Genomic DNA, 19,822 nt, shown 5'->3' on the forward strand with positions numbered 1-19,822 from the left:
GGTACTTTGAATGTATCATGAGACAACAATGGAAAAGACAATAAAACTTGGTAGAGTGGAATGTAGTAGGAAGACAACTGCGTTACAGATGGATTAATTAAATAAAAGAAGCTACAACCCTTAGTTTACAACACCGGAGCAAGGCATTTTATGACTTGTGTTCATGAAGGACACTCATTCATAGGGTCATTACATGTTGAAACTAAATAACAACAACAAAAGCCATCTGACTTACCTTTTCTGTATGGGAAAGCAAAGCATTATAAACCTCTTACAAAATCTTGACAGAAGTCATAACATTATTCAGATAATACAGTGATGGGTACAGAATAAAGATGAGTTGACATCATTGATTTGCTGTGTTGATAATGTGAGTTGAGTGGATTTGTACAGATCTTGGCACTTGAACTGACCATGCAAGTGATCACCCAATACCCCCAGAACGCAATTTAACCCATGTTCAGGAAAGCACCACCACTAGCTCTATTTAGTGTGGGTATGCAAATGCACGTGCATATAGGCTGAATAACAAGAAAGATATATGTTTATTTATTAATCTTTAAAAACAATTATAGGCTGCTTTTCTGTCAACAACCTCTGAAGGCAGCGAGTAATAATAACATTTACACACAGATTTGTGACACTTTGTGCCTCAGACAAAAGGAGCTTGCACTTTTTATTAAAAAGCCCTGAAGGGTTTAGTAGCAGTTAACAGATTATTAAAATGACTCTGTTAATTAAGATGTAATCAATTGCATTTGTCTGAATAATCAAATCAGTAGCCAAGAGACTATAGGCAACATATGGAATATTAACGGTGAATATCCAGACCTCAGCTCCAGATAAGGAACTGGACTCTCTTAGCAGGACTAAAAGCAGATGTTAACTTGGGGCACTTCCAAAAAATGGGGTTTGTGCTTGTGCTTGTGCTCTGAATCAGTATATTCAAAACAGCTACCCATATGGGCCAGTACTGGCTTACGTCCATAGTGATCACTGTTAGTCTAGACAGATGATGAAGATAACCCCCCATCCTATTCCATCTCCTAAATACTACTTAACACCATCTAGACTTCCAGTATGGTGCTATTAATCCATCATTGTTTAAACTGAGATCAGAAATTAGCCCAGAAAATGTGGTGTTGCATCATGCCCTCCAGGACTCCAGCAGAGACTCTCCCCCTTCCATGCCTGCAAAACGTTTTCTACTGGAAAATAAAACATTTTAAACCAAAAGTTGGCAAACAATACCCAGCCTCCATATGAAGAACTTGCCATATGAACCTCAAACCCTTGAAGATGGAGTGAATTGACCAACTGCTCTGCCACCCTGGATACTACTGAGCATTTCTGCTGGAAAAACATTTGAAGTGGTGAGCATTTGAGGGAAGGGAAGGTGTCAGGATGTGGTAATAACACCAAGAACAGCCTTGGGCCACACTTTGGCCATTTCCTGGTAGGAAGATTCTTCAGCAGGAATCTAGTGGTTTTCTCAGTGTCTCCACCCATATGATAAGATGCTTTACAATTTAAAGCCTTATATTGTCCATATCAACGTTTATAGATCTTTCCCCCCCCATCTCTAAACTGATAAAGAAAATGATACTGAGGGCAGGAAATATTAAACCATAAAGACCAACCTTCTGGACGCTGGATACAGGTGTGCTGGTTATCACTCAAGAAAAAGCCATCGCGGCAGTGGCACTCGTAGCTCCCCATCATGTTAACACAGGTCTGCTGGCAGCCACCGTTCCCTTCTGCACACTCATCCACATCTGCTCCAGGAGGCAAAGGAGAGAATGGGGACAATTTGATTCTTAGTCATTGTTATTATTTAAACTATTTATAAATAGATTTTCTGCTCACAAGCGCCATTACAGCAATGTACAATTTAAAACAGTGCAGCAATGCAACACAACAGAATAAAAACTGGAATAAATGATTCTTTAAGAACAGCCAATACAATATTAACATCCATCAAATGCCTGGCAGAACCAGTGTAAGTTTGGCTAGCAGTCTAAAATTCAGTAGGGATGGAGCCAATCTGACTTCTGTAGCAAAGGACTTAACGGAAGTGCAGCTAAAAAAAGGCCCTCTTTCATCTATCCACCAAACTAACCATCCTACTACAGACTGGAAGCCAGTCTAGTTGGAACAAGACCAGTGGCATATGATTTCTAAAGCCCGCATCAGCCAATAGTCTGGTCACTTAATTTTGGATCATACACAAGATTAATTTTGGATTATACACAAGAACATTAGACTATAAGAAGAGACATACAGTAATATTAAAATCTCTTTTTATAAATTCAGTGCCTAATACTCTGTTAAACTAATCAAATTTTCTAGAATGCCCCTACGTAAAAACAAAAGCAAATAGAATGATGATAGAACTATGAAGACAAGAGCAAAGTGGATTCTTAATGCGGAAAAAGACTACTGGGGGCAAGGAACCATGGTTAGTCTCCGATCCAGTAGTGTTCATTTCTTCAAAAATAAATTCATTCCTCTGGATAAAAAGAGAGTGCCATACTTGGAGATCATGTGGAAAATAAAATAAATCCTAACCACCACATCTAACACTGGATAGTCTACCCTCCATTAACACTCATGGTCCTTCTTCTATGCAAACTTCATGTATCATAATAATAATAATAATAATAATAATAATAATAATAATATAATTTTATTTGTATACCGCTATTCCTAGGTAGATCATAGTGGTTCACAACATACAAAAATAATACAATAAAATAAACAACATATATCCGCAGTAACATCCAACAATCTTCCCACACCAAGCTAGTTTTAATAAAAACACTGTTGTAGTGCACAGAGACAGACATGATGACCCCAGCTTTTTCTCTGTAATTGTCTTTTGTTGTTCTTGTTGTTCACTCACTTTTGCAGATCATTCATATTACACAACCCTTAGCTTATTTGCATTTTGATGTCTTCTGAGTAATCAGAGCTGGAATGTATCTACACTACCAAGTTACACTTTGCTTTAGCAGTTCAGTACCATTTTAACTGTCATAGCACCATTCCATTGAACCATGGGATTTGTAGTCTGGTGAGTTTGGACTTCTCCCTGTACTATATAGTACTAGATCTCTCACAGTCAAGATCTAAGGATCTTAGAACTGTGGGTTTGGGAAGGAGATAAGATGCAGTAGCAGTGGATAGGCAAAGTGCTATCTGTGATTTAAACAGTTCCTGTTTGCCAGTTCAGTCTATTTTATTGTCTCTTATTGAGGTATGTAGAATAGTGATGAACAGGCTCTCTAAACTGTCCCAGTGTTTACTTCCACAAAAGGAAGGGTAGGATCAATCACTGTTTTCCTCTCCTTATTTTTAGTTTAAACAACAACAACAAATTTAACAATTAATTCATTCATCTTGGCAAAACAGCACTCATTTGTTAGTAGACATATAAAGACTCTGGATCTTGGTAAAAGGCACTGCTGGATGATACAGTAGTACAGTGTATTGACTGCTATGTGGATCGTATTTTAACTTCACTTCCATCTTATTGCAGAATAGCTATTTCTTAGCTACAATAAAAATAACTGTTAATGAAACATCTTAAGTTTTTTTTTGATGATGATGAATATCAGTAGGGAAAAGACTAAAGGTCTTTATCCCTTCCCTCCATTCTGCCTGCCCATTTCACTTTCTGAACACAAGCCCATCCATAATTATGTCAGTGCCTAATATCCAGCCAGTTTGTGGCCATAGCCTTACATAAGCAATATGTCATTGTATTTAAGTAAAGACTCAAAGAGGGGAGAACATTAGCCCCAATGCCTCCACTATATTCTCCATGTATAGGGAGCAATCCTCTGAAAAGGAGGAGAAGCTCATAGGTTTGCTTTAAGATAACCATAAACTGGAAATTACGTGAGGGCACACAACAACTTTGACACTTGAGCACTTTCCACACAACAACCCTGAATTTTCAGAGTTCCCAACTGTGCTGAAACCTTCTAAATATAGAGACTCTCCTCTTCTAGACTGTTGCTATCAACACGAGAGTATGATGATGGAGGAGTTGGGATTAGCACACTCCCCTTCTCACAATTCACTTAAACCAGACAACATAATGATGAACAGGTAGATTGAGCTTACATGCACCTGTGTCATAACTGGACTCTGCATGCATCTATCTTGATGTCAAGCTAATTGATGTCCTTCTCTTGTCATGCTTAGCAACTTTTAGCTTTTAAGTGAGGGGCAAGCAACTTGTGGCCATCCAGATGCTGTCCAGATACTTCCACCAGTCATAGCCCACATGGCCAATACCGAGGGCTGATGGAAAATGCAGATCAACAATGGGGCACCAGAAGTTGCCCATCCTTGGTATATCTGTATGCATACACATAAGTGCATACATAAACATTCACATACACATTCGGGGGGGGGGGGGAGAGAGTAAGCTTATTTACATCAGAATATCACAAAAGATAAGTCGTAGTTGCTTTTTGATTATATAAAAAGGAAAAAAACTAACCCTGAAACTCATTTAAGTAAATGTGAGAAGACAATGTACAGAAATAGTCTTCTCTCTTTCTCTTTCTCCCCCCCTCTCTCTCTCACACACACTTCTCTGATTAATCTCAGCTGAGTCAGACATACATATTCCTTATCTGCCAAAAAAATTCAATAAAAGCATTTACTTTGAATGGAGCAACACTTAGCAGTAGGAAGCAATGCTGCCAAGATCAACAGCAGTAAGGCTGTTTTCAAATAAACTTTGTAACGTCTTTGACTGGTGCGTTAAAAAGAGACAATTTAAAACAATCTTCCTATATACACTTTTTTCAAGTGTTGACTGCCAAACTCCAGTCAGATATGCCTTAGCAGTTCTTTTTCGGAGGAAGATGCTAAGATCTACGAGAACCACTGGTTGAGAACTCAAGACACAATACAGCACAACAAAAGAACAGCTACAATTTCTTGTGTTGCAACAATCTGAGTATTTAAAAGAGAAGACTGTGTTTTGGTTTTGGTGAGGGGATGTTTATTTTTTGAGAGAAAGATCAAACTGAGCAAGCTGTTAAGTAAGGCAGCTTTCACAATCTTGATCAGAGAAGCTTTCAGATTTTTTTTCTTTTTGGCATTTTTAAGAATGTAAAACTTAATAGATGTTTTTTCTGGAGCAGAGAAACTTGTACTCAGTACTCATTAATTGTAAGCAAACTCAACCCTCCATCTACTCTTCTGATCTCTTGTCCTCTTCTCCATTTTAATTTAATAGAACCAAGCTATAAGAAAGACATAATACATGTAAGCCTAAATGTAAGAAAATCTAAGGCAGAAAAATTTGGCTGTAAAAAAAATGTCTATTATCTCATTTAAGCTCAGGAATTTGTTGCCTCTGATGAGTTATAAAGACTTAACCACTCGGATAAATGGCCTTATATTTTTAACTTGTTATATTACTATGGTGTTTTTAATTGCATTTTTAAAATTGTCCCTTTTTAAAAGTATCTTTAATGAACTGCCTTGGGTCCAATTTAGGAAAAGACAACGTACAAAATAAATAAATAAAATACAATATGTTTACAATTTGAGTTTTCAAGGAATAGCAAGTCTTCTCCTCCAAATTATTCCATGATGGCAATAGGGATTGGTCTGGGAGATGGCTCTCAGTTGCAAAACTGACCTTGGGGCCACAGTCCCACATGATACCTACTGTATAAGGAACAACTTAGGGAGCTGGGTATATTTAGCCAGGAGAAGAAAAGTTTAAGACGTGATAGTCCTATTTAAATATTTGAAAAGATGTCATACTGAAGATAGAGCAGGTTTGTTTTCTGCTGTTCTAGAGAATAGGACCTTGAGCATTGGATTCAAATTATAGGGAAAGAGATTCCACTTTATCATTAGGAGGAACTTCCTGACAGTAAGAGCTGTTTGACAGTGGAACACATTCCCTCAGAGAGTGGTGGAGTCTCCTTCTTTTGAGATCTTTAAACAGAGGTTGGATTGCCATCTGTTGGAAGTGCTTTGATTGTGTATTCCTGTGTGGCAGGGAGCTGGACTCCATGGCCCTTGAGGTCTCTTCCATCTATGATTCTATTATTCCTGTTCTATCTATAAAAGAGCACTCATGGAAGCAAACTGCCTGTCACAACTTTAGAAGACACGTCTAAATATCATTAGTTGAAAATGTTAAAAATACACCATTGGAGGAAAGAAGTGCTATAATCAACTGACTACTTAGATACTTATGTGCCAACAGATCTATCAGAAAAATACATTGGATATAGAAGTCAAAATCCACAAAATGTCTGTCCCCACTCTTGCCATCCACACAGACCTGATACCTCGGGACTGGGTATTATTATTATTATTAATATAGTGCTGTAGATTTACACAATATGCTGGGTACTTTTCTCTTACTTCAGATGAAACCTTTTAATCCATTCTCCAGGACTTAGACAATTCATTCAGCTCTCTCCATGGGAGACTGTATAGTACATGTCCGAATAGATAATAGGCAAGCCTCCTTGAAGACATAATTCCAGAAATGAGGTTTCAAAGCAGGTGCTTCAACTTATAGTCATATTACAATTGTAGTTAGTTGTTTTGTACTAAACTGTGTTTAATATAAGTTTATGTTAACTAGCTGCCATCAGATTGTTTGGCTCTGCACTAATACAAAAGAGACTGGTTAGCAGCTCATCACTATAAACCACTTGGCAGCTGAGCCAAATCATTAGCTACTGAATTTCTCATTTGGTTGGGGAGAAATCAGTGCTAAAGTGCCGTGCTGGCTCTGTACTAGGGTTAAGGGACTGCGCAGCAATCGCACAGTCCCTAACCCTAGTATGGCACGGCGCCGTAACAATGGCGGCTCCCTGTGTATATGAGCGCCACCATTGTGACGTGATGGACGTATAGCGTCTGCACATCGCACAGCATCTGTGATGTCACAAGTGCGCCATTGGCGCACTCACGAAGTCCACCCTGAAGGGCAAAAATAACCTGCTTTTCACAGGTTCTTTTTCCTCTGCAGGGAAGGCGTGCGGTTCGGTGGCTGCGGCTTCCTGCGGAGGAAAAACGGGCACCGGCAGGCCTCCCTTTTTGAGAGGTCTGTATCGCGCCATCATGTGGATTACAATGTCAGGCAGTTTTTATACCCAATTCTGCCTGCCTTTTAATTACATCCTGCTTGCATCCTTCCCTGATGGCTTTCACAGGACATCTCATAGAAAGCCACTTTTATACATGGGGAATGGGGTGGGGTGGGAGCTAGGTGAGAAGGGAGACACACAGTACAATCCCTCTGATATCTACAAATTGAGGTCCTAAACAGGGCTGAGAGGTAATACACTCAAAACAAAGTGAAGCATAACCACATGTTCAGAATAAGTACATGTTACAGTTCTCCTGGACTTGGCACTTCAGAATGGGTGAATGTTGTCCTATATAAAACAACTGAACAAACCAAGACATCTCTCCAATAAGAATTAGCAGGGCTAGAGTAATGTCAGAAGACTTAAAATGGTACTTGCACAAACTGTTTATCTGGTACTCATCTTCTGAATCAGAAGGTATCCCTCCCAGAAAGAAATGAACAGATACCCCAGAGGCTTAAGCTTCTTCCTGTGGGTTATCCTCTCAGTTTGCACAGGAAGACCTGTCTTCTAAGGCTTGCAGCCTTGACATGTGGATTATCTCTGGTCAAGCTTTTCAGTAGTGACCTCTGAGTAGTTTGACCATAGTGCTTCTGGTCACTTTTCATGCTAAAGAATTTTTGGTCCACCCATACTTAGTTCAAGGATTACATGAAAAAGTAAGTAATCACATCTTCTAATCTGGTTATGATTATATGTAGTTTAATCATATCTCTTTTGACCATCTTTTTCTTATGCATAAGTTCCCATCTTTCTAGCTTTTCGTTCAGGTATCTGACATATTCCTAATAAATGTTGTTGCAGATTGCAGGTCTTTTTTCTTTTTTACGCTATGTTACGCCTTTGCAGGAACAGAAGGCCACACATTCATACTGTGACAAATACATTTCCACAAAGCTATTTACACTAAAAGTCTCTCTGGAGCTGCTGCCACTAATTTCAATTCTTCAGGTATGATGGTTGAAACATTTCAATCTGGTCAGAGAGGTTCAGCCTGTTGGGAAACCCTTCCTGGTGATCTTTCGAAACATTGGTTGCCAGAAAGACATACCATTTCCTCTGAGTTATTATGGGCCAGATTAGTGGATGGGCTGCTTAGCTGGCACCTTGAACTGAAGGAAGGTGAATTTTCCCCCCTCTGATTCTTAATGAGTGCATTTCTCTTCCTGCAGAACAGAAATGCAATGAACCTAATTTCTCAACACAGAGAGAGTAGGCAAGAGGCCCATTGCCAAAGAAAACCTCTTGTGAAATCAAGCATTGCAAACGCAACAGTTAAATGGAAAAACTGAGCCCCTTGGACATCAATGGCAGGGCCATGAAGTGGACTCTGGAAAAGCCAGAATAGCAGGTTGATGACAGCATGCAGAGAGAAGGAATTCCAGATCAGGTCCAGATACCTGAACAAATATCTAAAGGGCTAATTAAAACATACACATTGATACATATGCCGAGGGGGGGGGGGGGAGACCAAAAACAAAAGCAGTATCATGCATGGCCTCTTCCAGGCAGACATTGTCATAGCCAATTGTTAAAAATTTATTCTCAACCTGACAATTTTAGAAGTTGTTTAAACAGTTTCAGACAACAATTTTCTCACAGACTTATGGTTTCAAAGGAAGACTGGAAGATCTGTCTCGAGCAAAGGCATGTAAAACTACAGAAACTCTTCACTGATTTGTCTAATATCAAGATTCCAAAACAGCATCATGATAATCTGGAGTCTTGTCTCCAGATTATTCCAGATCATGAAACATAAATTAATGAATAAAGAACTAGGAATGTACCTAATTACTAAGGGAAGAAAAATCCCCAGAAATATGGTAGCTATACATGGAGTAAGGTAAAGGTATTTCCCTGCTGACAAAGTTGTCATGTCTGACCGTAGAGGGTGGTGCTCATCTCCATTACTAAGCAGAAGAGCCAGCATTGCCGGAGGCTACTCTGTGATCATGTGGCCAGCATGACTGCACAAAACACTGTTACCTTACCACTGAAGCGGTACCTATTTATCTACTTGTATTTGCATGCTTTCAAACTGCTAGAATGGCAGAAGCTGGGACGACCCATGTGGCACCTGGGTCTCAATCTGCCAACCTTCTGAACTTGCAATCAACAGAGTCAGCGTCTTAACCACTTGTGTTATTATGCTTTATTTATATAGCGCTGTAGATTTACACAGCGCTGTACATACAAACAATAAAATAGATAAAAGTAAACCTGCCCATGATATACAATCTAAGAAATAATAGCATAATATATACAGTGTGCCCATGTCATAAGCAGGTGCACTATACGCGGATTTGAGCATACGTTTAAACTCGTGTAGAGCCACGTGGGAGTGCGCGGGGCACAAGGGGCAGCACGCACACACCACTGCTGCACCACCGCGTGCACAAGCTCCATTCAAGTGAATGGGGCTTCAGTATACGGGTTTTCTGGCTTACGCGGGGGTGTGTGTGTTCTGGAACAGATCCCCTGCGTAAGCCAAGGGTGTACTGTATAAATAATACATAACAATACAGGAAAGGGTACAATAAAGTAAAGCAGGCAACTAATTAAAAACGTCAAATAACAAATAATAGTCATGCAATGCCTGGGAACAGGATGGTCTTCAACTCAGTTTTGAAACTGGTTAAAGAAGTGATGACCCGTGTTCGTGGGGGAAGGAGATTCCAGGAGTGAGAGGCAACAAGTGAAAAGGGATGAATCTGGGATGGGCAGAGAAAATTCTATGCTGAGACAGCAAACCTTGACTACTAGAACGGAGGGCCCGAGCTGGAAGGTGAGGAGAAAGAAGGTTAAATAAATAAGGAGGGGCCAGCCTGTGCAGGGCTTTAAAAGTCTACAGGAGAAGTTTATGCTGAATACGGAAAGGAAGCCAGTGAAGGGATGATAATAGAGGAGAAACATAGTCAAAGCGGTGAGCGCATGTAATAATGCGTGCAGCTGAATGCTGGACAGAAATTAAAGGACGGAGGTGAGAGAGAGGAAGCCCTGCCAGAAGGAGGTTACAATAATCTAGTCGTGAGATGACCAGAGTGTGGACCAGAGTCTTGGCAGCAGAGGCCGAAAGAAATAGATGGATTTTAACAATATTGTAGAGAAAGAATCTACAGGCCTTGGTCACCGCGTCCCATTGTCCCCAGGAACCAGAGTAGAGGTCTCCAGAGCTTCCGTGGACTCAATTGTACTGGATCATTATGAGTCGGTGAGTACTGAGGAAGTGGACAAGATCCTTCGAAGTGTTAGGAAGACAACATGCTCTCTCGATCCCTGTCCCTCGTGGCTAGCGGCTCGGAGGGGGGGGGCGGCTGTATCTATCATGTTGTGCCGCATAATCAATGCATTACTCAGGGAAGGGCGATTTCCATCCAGCTTAAAATTGGCCATAGTAAAACCGCTGTTAAAAAAGCCCTCCCTAGACCCCCTGATGCATAATAATTATCAGCCTGTTTCGCTGCTACCTTTTTTGGGGAAGGTGATCGAGAGGGCAGTTGCAATCCAGCTTCAATCGGTCTTGGATGATACTGATTTTCTAGACCCATTTCAAACCGGCTTCCGGGCGGGCTATGGAGTTGAGACTGCCATGGTCGCCCTGGTCGATGATCTCCGTCTGGGCATGGACAGGGGTAGCGTGTCCCTGTTAGTGCTCTTAGACATCTCAGTGGCTTTCGATACCATTGACCATGGTATCCTTCTGGAACGGCCGAGGGAGTTGGGTATCGGGGGCACTGCGCTCCAGTGGTTCCGTTCCTACCTCTCGGGTAGACTCCAGATGGTGCAGCTGGGGGACTGTTGTTCCGATAAGAGGGCGCTTACATCTGGTGTCCCTCAAGGAGCCATTCTGTCCCCCATGCTATTCAACATTTACATGAAACCTCTGGGTGAGATCATCCGGAGACAAGGGGTGACGTGTTATCAGTACGCTGATGACACCCAAATATGTTTCTCTGTGTCTCCGACTGATGCAGTGACCAAGGATGGCATCTCTCCTCTAAATGCCTGTCTGGAGTTGGTAATGGGCTGGATGAGGGAAATCAGACTCAGTTTGAATCCAGAGAAAACGGAAGTGCTCGTGATAGGTTCCTCGGGCCCGGGGAAGGATATTTGTCCACCTGTCCTGAACAGGGTCACACTCCCCTTGAAGGACTCCGTTCGCAGTCTGGGGGTGCTTCTGGACTCGTCACTCTGCCTTACATCTCAGGTGGATGCGATGGTCAGGAGCACCTGTTATCAGCTTCGGCTGATACACCAGCTGCTACCCTACCTGGGCCGGGGGGACCTTGAAACGGTGGTACATGCTCTGGTGACCTCTTGGTTGGATTTCTGTAATGCGCTCTACATGGGGCAACCCTTGTACCATACTCGGAAGCTACAACTGGTTCAGAACATGGCAGCAAGACTGGTCACTGGATCCTCCAGGACCAGTCACATAATACCTGTCTTGAAAGATCTACATTGGCTGCCTATTCGCTTCCGGGCACAATACAAGGTGTTAGTTATAACCTATAAAGCCCTAAGTGGCTTGGGCCCAGGGTACTTGGAGGACCGCCTCTCCCCATACAATCCGCCCCGCGCTCTCAGATCAGCCGGGAAGCAACTGTTGAGGGTTCCAGACACAAAACATGTTGCAATTGCTCAGAGGGCGTATTCTATCTCGGCCCCGCAGCTCTGGAACTCTCTTCCCGGCGAGCTCCGCTCAGTCACCTCCCTTGACCAATTTAGGAAGAGGTTAAAAACCTTCCTCTTCGAACAAGCCTTTCCCCAGACATTGTAACATCTGTTATCTCCCCACTGCACACTGCAGATGCACTTTTGAGTCAGCTAGTTTTAGCTTGTATTTTTTAACCTTGTTTTAATTGTTTTTATATTGATGTATTGATTGATTGTTGTTACAATTTGTATATTGTATACAACCATGTTACCCGCTTTGATCTACCCAGGAAAAGCGGGCTACAAATAAATGATTTATTATTATTATTTATTATTATCTCTTATCACTGGCTATGTTGAGTAGGGCTCATGGGAGATGCAAGTCAGTGACAGCGGCAGGGTCACACAGCTCCCATAGGTCTTTTAGAAAGATTTATTAGTTTCTCGCTTATGTCAGAAACTACTGAGCATGGAATATGGAATCCGTAGACATTAGTACTGCTCCTCTGTGTGGTGAGCCATCAAGTTACAGAACAAAGCAGAGGCCATCAGTGCTATTGTAAACTCAACAAATAAAATTCCTAAGTCATTCTGTCCTATCCTAGGGTAGTAGCAAGGTCTAACAGTCGAAGCTCAATACAGGTAAGGTCACATTCTACAAAAGGAGCAGCCAGGCAAGCAGAAGCCATAAACTAAGGGGCTCTCCAGACAGGTAATTTAGATGAGGGGGGGGGGGGGTTCTAAAATCTATGTCAATCAACAGTCTTGCATCTGAAACCAATCACAGCAACAACAACCAAGAATAGATTAGGGATGCAAAGAATACTTATTCCCAGTTCAAAAAATGGGGTTCCTGATAGTTGGGAAGCCTTGTCGAAAAGAAGAGTGAGAATATTGAACAATTTTCTTCCTGTATTCAAATGTCCTGAAATGTGGTGGAGGAATTATTCTGCATAAAAATCCATGTGTTCTCATGGAGCAAAGACCATTTCCCCCCAACAAAATCCTTGTTTTCTGAGCAGAAAACAGTTTCCTGTGAAGGAAAACTTATTTCTACACAGCAAACAGGTTTTCACACAAAACTGGTGAGAAAACTAACATAATTATTTATCCTCACGTGCAAGGATGGAAAAAGTTGAGGAGTTACATGCCCTAGCTAGGGCATTCCAAGAGTTAAGCTAAGCCCCGTCTAAGGCCAGAAACTGTCAGATTAAATTGCAAGAGTCAGAGTAGCCAAGGAATACAGGGAATAGCTGACAAAACAAGTTGCACACATTGTTCACTGCAACATTACTGAATCAAAACTGAACCATTTACAGCTGAGCTCCCTGAGCCTTATTGAGAGGTCTGGTGTGGGCATTTTGACATTGCTTCACCCAAGAAGACCTCTTAGTCCCAAGCAGAGAGCTAAACACTCCTTGAAGCAAGCCTGATTTCACTTGGCATGAGTTCTATGGATTAGAAGGAGGTTCATTCTCTCTGTCTGATTCCAGGGTCATGCTGCCACCATTCAAACCAAAGGTCCACAAGGGCAATGAGTTCCTATTTTTAGTATATGTGTTGCCAAAGGGAGCATGGCAATGAGTCCCTTAGTATCCTCAGATTTGTGGAGAGTGGAGGGCTCGTGAATTTGTATGTGAGTAATAGAGGCTTCCACCATTCAACTTCAACCTGGAAAACATTATCTGAGCGGACAATTTTCTATCACAGGCAGCATGTTCCAGTATCAGTTCAGAATGAGGAGGAGTGTCCTTGAGACAATTTAAGGGGAAGACAGGGCAAGCTGAAGCAGTGTGAGGTTGAAAGGGGATATTAACCAAAGAAAACAAACATTTCACATATGAAGCTTTGTGCTTACGAGTAAGCCCTGTCCTTGGATTTCCATATGCGTATCTCTAGCCACATTAATCTACAGCCACATTATCTCAGAAAGTTCTACCAAATCAGGAAAGCATTATGTATATGTGATTGTGTATGTGTGTTTTCTTGATGATACAATTTTTATCTTCCACAGGTCAAGTCTTCTGCACATCAATAATTCTCTGTAAAACTCTCACTGATAAAAAAACCCAATTACTTCTTAATTTCAGCCCAAGACAAGACAAAACAGTAGTTAAAACTACCAGCTAAAATGAATATAGACCTAATGCCGATTTTATTAAAGGCAACACAGACGAGCAGAAGACTAAAGCTCCCATCTTTGATTTGAACAGCTCAAATTCCTGCTGTGGTTCAAAAGGTCACTCAGAATCTTATGAGGGATAAAGTGAGGGATGATACTGGAACTTATTCTAGCAATAACTAAGTTCCAAGCAAACATATACAAATCTCAGAAGAAGCAAGTCCTTAATATCCTGCTCTGTCATCAGGCCCACACTTTCTGTCTCCCACATTACAGACTATGAAGACATCAGGCCAAAGGCAGGAAACAGCCTGTTAGATAGGTCATTTTGACCGATCAAAGTTGTTGCACTGCTCAAAGACAACTCTTTCATCATCATCCAGACGTGGATAACAACAGTTCCACAGAACATCTCCCTTAAGACAGTAGGTCATTGGTATCCACTGGGGTTTGGTTCTAGGACACACACACACACACACACACACACACACACACCCTGTGGATATCAAAATCTATGGATATTCAAGTCCCATTATATACAATGGTGTAATAAAAAGGTGTCCTTTATATAAAATGGCAAAATCAAGGTATGATTTTTGGATTTTATTTTAAAAGAATTTTAAGCCATGGATGGTTGAATCTGTGGATACAGAAGGCCAACTGTAATTCTACAATGCACACCTCCATGTGCAAGATTCTTTTTTTACTCAGAAATAAGTCCCATTTGTTGTAATTACAATGCTCCTGAAACTGGTGTATGATTGCTCTCCACTTTTCTTGGGGCTGAGAAGCTTCTCTCAGCCTACACATTCCTCCATCAGGGATAATGCAGGTCTTGGAGCTCCATACTGTTATATCTGAACTGAGACTGGAAGCAATAGTGGGAAAGTGGGAGACCAAGTGTAATGAGAATCCCCTCTTCTTGCTATGTTTCTGATAGGCGAGGGGAACTCCTGTTGAGTGAGGATCTAGGGAGGAAGAGAGGTATCTCCCGCATGTTTTACAGGCCTCATTGGGACTGCTTGCATGCTGAAGGTTCTCCTCCTCTGTCATAGAAAGTGTTGAGAATTGCACCCATCTATCCATCAAAGTGTTCTTGTTTGGTATATTTTAATGAGATTCATGAGCCAATAAGGTTTTATTTTTATTTGGGGGTTAGAGAACCTCTTTTCTGTTAAATTGCCTTGGATCTCGTTTTGGAAGAAGGGGGGATATAAGCAAAATAAATAAATAAATAAATGGCCATATTTGCTTGGCAATAAACTCTCAGGGGCTAACTGAAGTTTGGGCTAGAAAAAAATTCCCCACCATTACCACCACCACTTTTTCAGCTATCCCCCTTTTCTGTTTCAGACACTGTACATATTCTCTATTCTACTATCCTTCATCGCACAACAGGTTGCTGGGAGATGGAAGGTATCTCCTTCCAGAGATCTGAATGGATCTCTTCTATAAGTCTATAACCTTCATGGTATGATTCTTGCGTTGGTTGCACATTCAGAAAATTATGTTGTTGCAGCCCACTGCTACTGAAACTTGGACAAATTGTTTGAAACAGTATATAGCTGTAGCATCTGTTGAACAACTGCCATCACAAGGCTATGCTTTGCCAATAGCATTGCACAAAGGACAGAAGAAAACACCACAACTGCAGGGTTTAAAAAAATCACTTGTATATACCAAAAGAGAGGGTGGGTGGGGGACAGCATAAAAGAGGATGGTGCCTCAAACCTTGCAGAGCTTCAAATTAGGGGCATCTCAACTATTGCAGCAACTCTGGACCCAAACACTTACTTCCCAGAGTTCTAGCCCCCAATTATATCCTTAACTACAACTTGCATGTGAAAATGTTATGGCTGTTACTGAGTGTCCCAGTTACCAACTGTTATAAGCCATTTCTACAAGACACAGAGGCTGATAGGAAATAGCTTGTGTAAGTTGTCAGGAAAGAACATCCTAGAAATGGTAACAGTCTCCAGCTATTAGTTCTCTAAAAGCTGCATGAAATATGTTTGCAGTTCATTTACGAAGAGGAAAGCATTCATTCTGGCAAACGGCTCAAAGTCAAAGAGGCAAGACAAGACAGGCAAGGAGGCCTGTTTAAAGCAGATGTGACCACAGAAGCATAAGGATGCCAAGCAACCTTAATTTTGTGAACAGGACTATGGGAATCTAGGGTGAGATCATGACACATTCAAGGGGAAAACTAATGGAATCAAGAGTTTTTCCTCCTTCTGCACCCCATTAACTTTCTGTCACATACTATATACCCTTTATGCAAAGTTCAACCAATATTTATTTAAGGCAAGATGTTAGAAACACTACTAGTCACTTGGACACAATACCTCATAGACTCCAAGTAGAAAAACCGGGTTCTTCTTGGTGCACACAGATGACGTAATCAGTGTGCCATTGGCACACTGTGACGAGACCATGATGCAAGTGTGGCAGCCGGAGGTGAGGACACTGCACTACGCTTGCGTCATGCATGCGCACCCTGTATGGACAGGAGCCCGGCATGATGGTGTCGGTGGCACGTTCTAGAGTTCCAGAGCATGCGGTTGCTGCATGCTCCAGAACTCTAGAATCAGCGCAAGCACGCCGTTTCTTGCCCATCTGTCTCGGGCCTAAAACACACATATTCCATAAAAACCACCCTGTTGTGATTATATGTTAAATGCTTGATTAAATAAAAATGTCTTGGCTTGTCAACAGAAGGCAAATTGGGGGGAGGTCCCAGAGGCAACCACCAAGAAGGTGCTCTCTTGTGTTCTCATCAATCAAGATGGTAGTGGGACCTAGAGAAGGTGGTGGGACCAAGCCTTCTCCTGAAGATCTTAGTGTTCAGCAAGGTTGATATGGGGAGATATAGTTCTTCAAATAGGACGTAAGCGGTATAGAGTTTTACAGAATATAGGCTGAAGCAGCCATATGACACTTATATGGGAAGAAATTCATCATTACATACACTGCTAAGACAGACAAGACAAGGTACTCTCAGAGCAATTTGGCCATAAAATGGATAAGCAACCCATCATAATATGTGAACTTTCCACTGCAGGCACAGGGAGTGCTGTGACATGCCACTTTGTGAAGAAATGTGTTTTTGCTCCTTTGGACCTTATCCAAGAGATCCCAATAGAAGAAGAGTGGATTTCTCACATTTCCGTCTGCCATTTGTTATCTGCAATGGGCAGCGTTAACTTCAAAAAAGAGCTAGCCTAACAATGCCATCTATGCTTCTTTCCACATTTATTTAGATATCACATGTCATACGGAGGCAAAATGGTGTAATTCAAGTATATTCCTGTTAGCATTATTGGTCCCATTTTCTCTTCTTCCTAAAGTACCTTCAAGATGGATCTAAATTAATATTAAGAAGTTGGATCTAACTTGATAGATTTATTAAGATAGATAAATTTAGGCCCGGTACATACCACCAATAAGCGGCATACCAGGGCCAATATTACGGTTAGGGACCGCACGCAACCGCACAGTCCCTAACCCTAGTATGTACAGATGGCGTAACAATGGTGGTGCCCTGTGTACACAGGTGCCACCATTGTTACGTAAGTGCCACACAGCAACTATACGTTGCGGTGCCACACTTACATAACAAGTGTACCAGTGGTGCACTTGTTATCCCGCCCCTGCGGCTTAAAAAGGACCCATTTTTCTCGGGTTCTTTTTCTTCTGCAGGGAAGCCGTGCAGTTTGGTGGCTGTGGCTTCCCTCCAGAGGAAAAACAGGCGCCGGCTTTTCGGCGGTCTGTACTGCGCCTTAGACAATTTATTAAGTTATATTATTAATAGAATATTAAGATGCTGAATCAAACTTAATTCAATTCAGCCTGCTTTTTATTTTTCCCACCCATTTCTAGAGTTCATCATATTATGTAAAAGGATGGCAGGGTAGCCTCACTCTTCGGCTACTTCCAGCTGGATAAACTGAAGACTTCAGGGCTAAACTACACATCCAAGGGGGGGAAATTTAATGGGAAGCTTGTGTGAGAATAATTTCCTCATAATAAGTTTACTAATGATTTCTCTGCTTCTAGTAACTGGAATGAAATTTGCCCTGCCCATTTTCTCCATTTCAAGGGGATCTGAGAATGAGTCCATAATTGCCTTTTCCTTTTTGTTGTTCTTCCAGTTTTACTTGATATCAATAGCAGATTCTTGCAGGTCAAAGCAATATATTTCAAGCATAAGCAGCTCTAAAGAATACAAGGAAGGACGAGAACAGGAGACTGCAAGCTGGGAAAGATAGTTCACTTGGGTTTTTTGTTGTTGTTATCATCCATGATGATGATGATGATGATGATGCAGAATTCAACTCAGTTTTCACCAACATGTGCCAGCTGGCATCTTTTGGTGCCAAAGGATTATTGAGGCACATGTCCAGAGTCTCACTGAAAAAAATGGGCAGGAAGGTCTCTAAAGATGGCAAGGTTGTTTTATTTCATTTTGAAATGAAATAATACAGATTATCATTGGGCCTGTACAGATAGGCCAAAATAAAGCTGCTTTGAGTCACTTTGGAGGTATGCTGTTTAAATGATGCATGCGTTTTAACAGGCCAGAAGCTCTGCCAAAGCTGTGGTCCAGTCCTTAGGATGAGAGCGTGGCTTTGGCATGGCTTCTGGCCTCTTAGGATGCATGCATCATTTAAACAGCATACCTCCAAAGTGACCCGAAGCAACTTTATTTTGGCCTTTCTGTCTGGGCCCATGATTACTGAAAAAGAGAGTGCTACATGAGACCATTAAGGTAGAGCTCTTGAAGCACCTAACATTGTACTGCTTTTAGTATCTCCTGTCCTTTTTGCACTTAGCTATTGAGAGCTGAGAACCAGAGTGGTTTGAGCGTTGAACTATGACATTAGAGACTGGGTTCCGAATACTCGCTTGGCTAAGGAAATCGACTGTGTGATCTTGGTCAGGTCACATTTTCTCAGCCTCAAATGAATGTGTGTGAGCAAACCTTCTCTGAATAAATCTTGTCAAGAAAATCCCGTGATATTATTATGCCTTAGGTTTGCCATAAGTTGAAAAAAACTTGAAGGCACACAACAACAAATTTCATATTCTACCACCTGCAATATGTTCCAGTAAAGGATTTCCCTATCTCTTAACAGAGAAATGTACATTTGCCAGTTGCACTAATGTGGCCAAGTTGCTTTCACAGCTTGAATAAATCAAATGATGATTTTCAATTTCAGTCTCCTGTACATTTAGCTGATCCAATTTTTCTTATAATGCAGTCTTGCCAGGAAAATATCATCCATGTACATGCATACATAGAGACATTCTTCACAGCAGAGTCTCCGTGGCCATGCATCTGGATTAGGCTGAACTGAAGAAAGCTGATGTAACAAGGGACAGGAGAGAGGGAAGCTAAAAGACTGCTACCTCTGTTTTTATAAATTAGTGACAACTGGGTAGCTCATACATGTAATCAGACAGCATGGACATAAAGACTCCCTAAAGAGAGGCTGAAAGTTTGCTTTGGCCTGAGATTTATTTTCACACTTTCCCTGTGTATTATGATTCTCACTGTATTTGCTATTAACTCATTTGTTTGGGCAGATGTGGGCTCACCCCAGTGTATGCACAGCAGGAACTTTGGGCTTCTGCATCAGGAGACAGGCTTGTTCTCTCCTCTCTTTTTTGTTTTTCCCGTTAATATTGCAAGGCTGGTAAGCTCCAAGAGGACTGAACTCCCACACATGGCAAGGCCAGAGAGGTGGGCAATTTGTGTGAGACATTTATATTGGACATGATAAATGATCCTTGTAGGAAGCTGCTTTCAATACAGATTTAAACCTCTAGAATTTCACTATTTGACTCTCCTGTGTAGTGAAGCAGAATGAAGTCAAAGGTCTCAGGTAGGAGCAGCAGGTGG

At 41.5% G+C, this 19,822-nt stretch overlaps 1 protein-coding gene across 3 annotated transcripts in view; it reads right to left on the reverse strand.

The window, feature by feature from the left end:
* Positions 1-19,822, reverse strand: part of SCUBE3 (signal peptide, CUB domain and EGF like domain containing 3) — a 178,637-nt gene that overhangs the window by 105,511 nt on the left and 53,304 nt on the right. For all 3 annotated transcript variants that reach the window (XM_089514675.1, XM_089514674.1, XM_089514676.1), the window contains exon 4: positions 1,641-1,775. In XM_089514675.1, the coding sequence (XP_089370801.1) occupies positions 1,641-1,775 (135 nt within the window). The remainder of the gene's footprint in view (positions 1-1,640; positions 1,776-19,822) is intronic.

Source organism: Sceloporus occidentalis, unplaced genomic scaffold (genome assembly GCF_023333645.1).
Source record: "Sceloporus occidentalis isolate IW3139 unplaced genomic scaffold, rSceOcc1.0.p SCAF_3, whole genome shotgun sequence".
In the NCBI taxonomy this organism is placed as follows: Eukaryota; Metazoa; Chordata; class Lepidosauria; order Squamata; family Phrynosomatidae; genus Sceloporus; species Sceloporus occidentalis.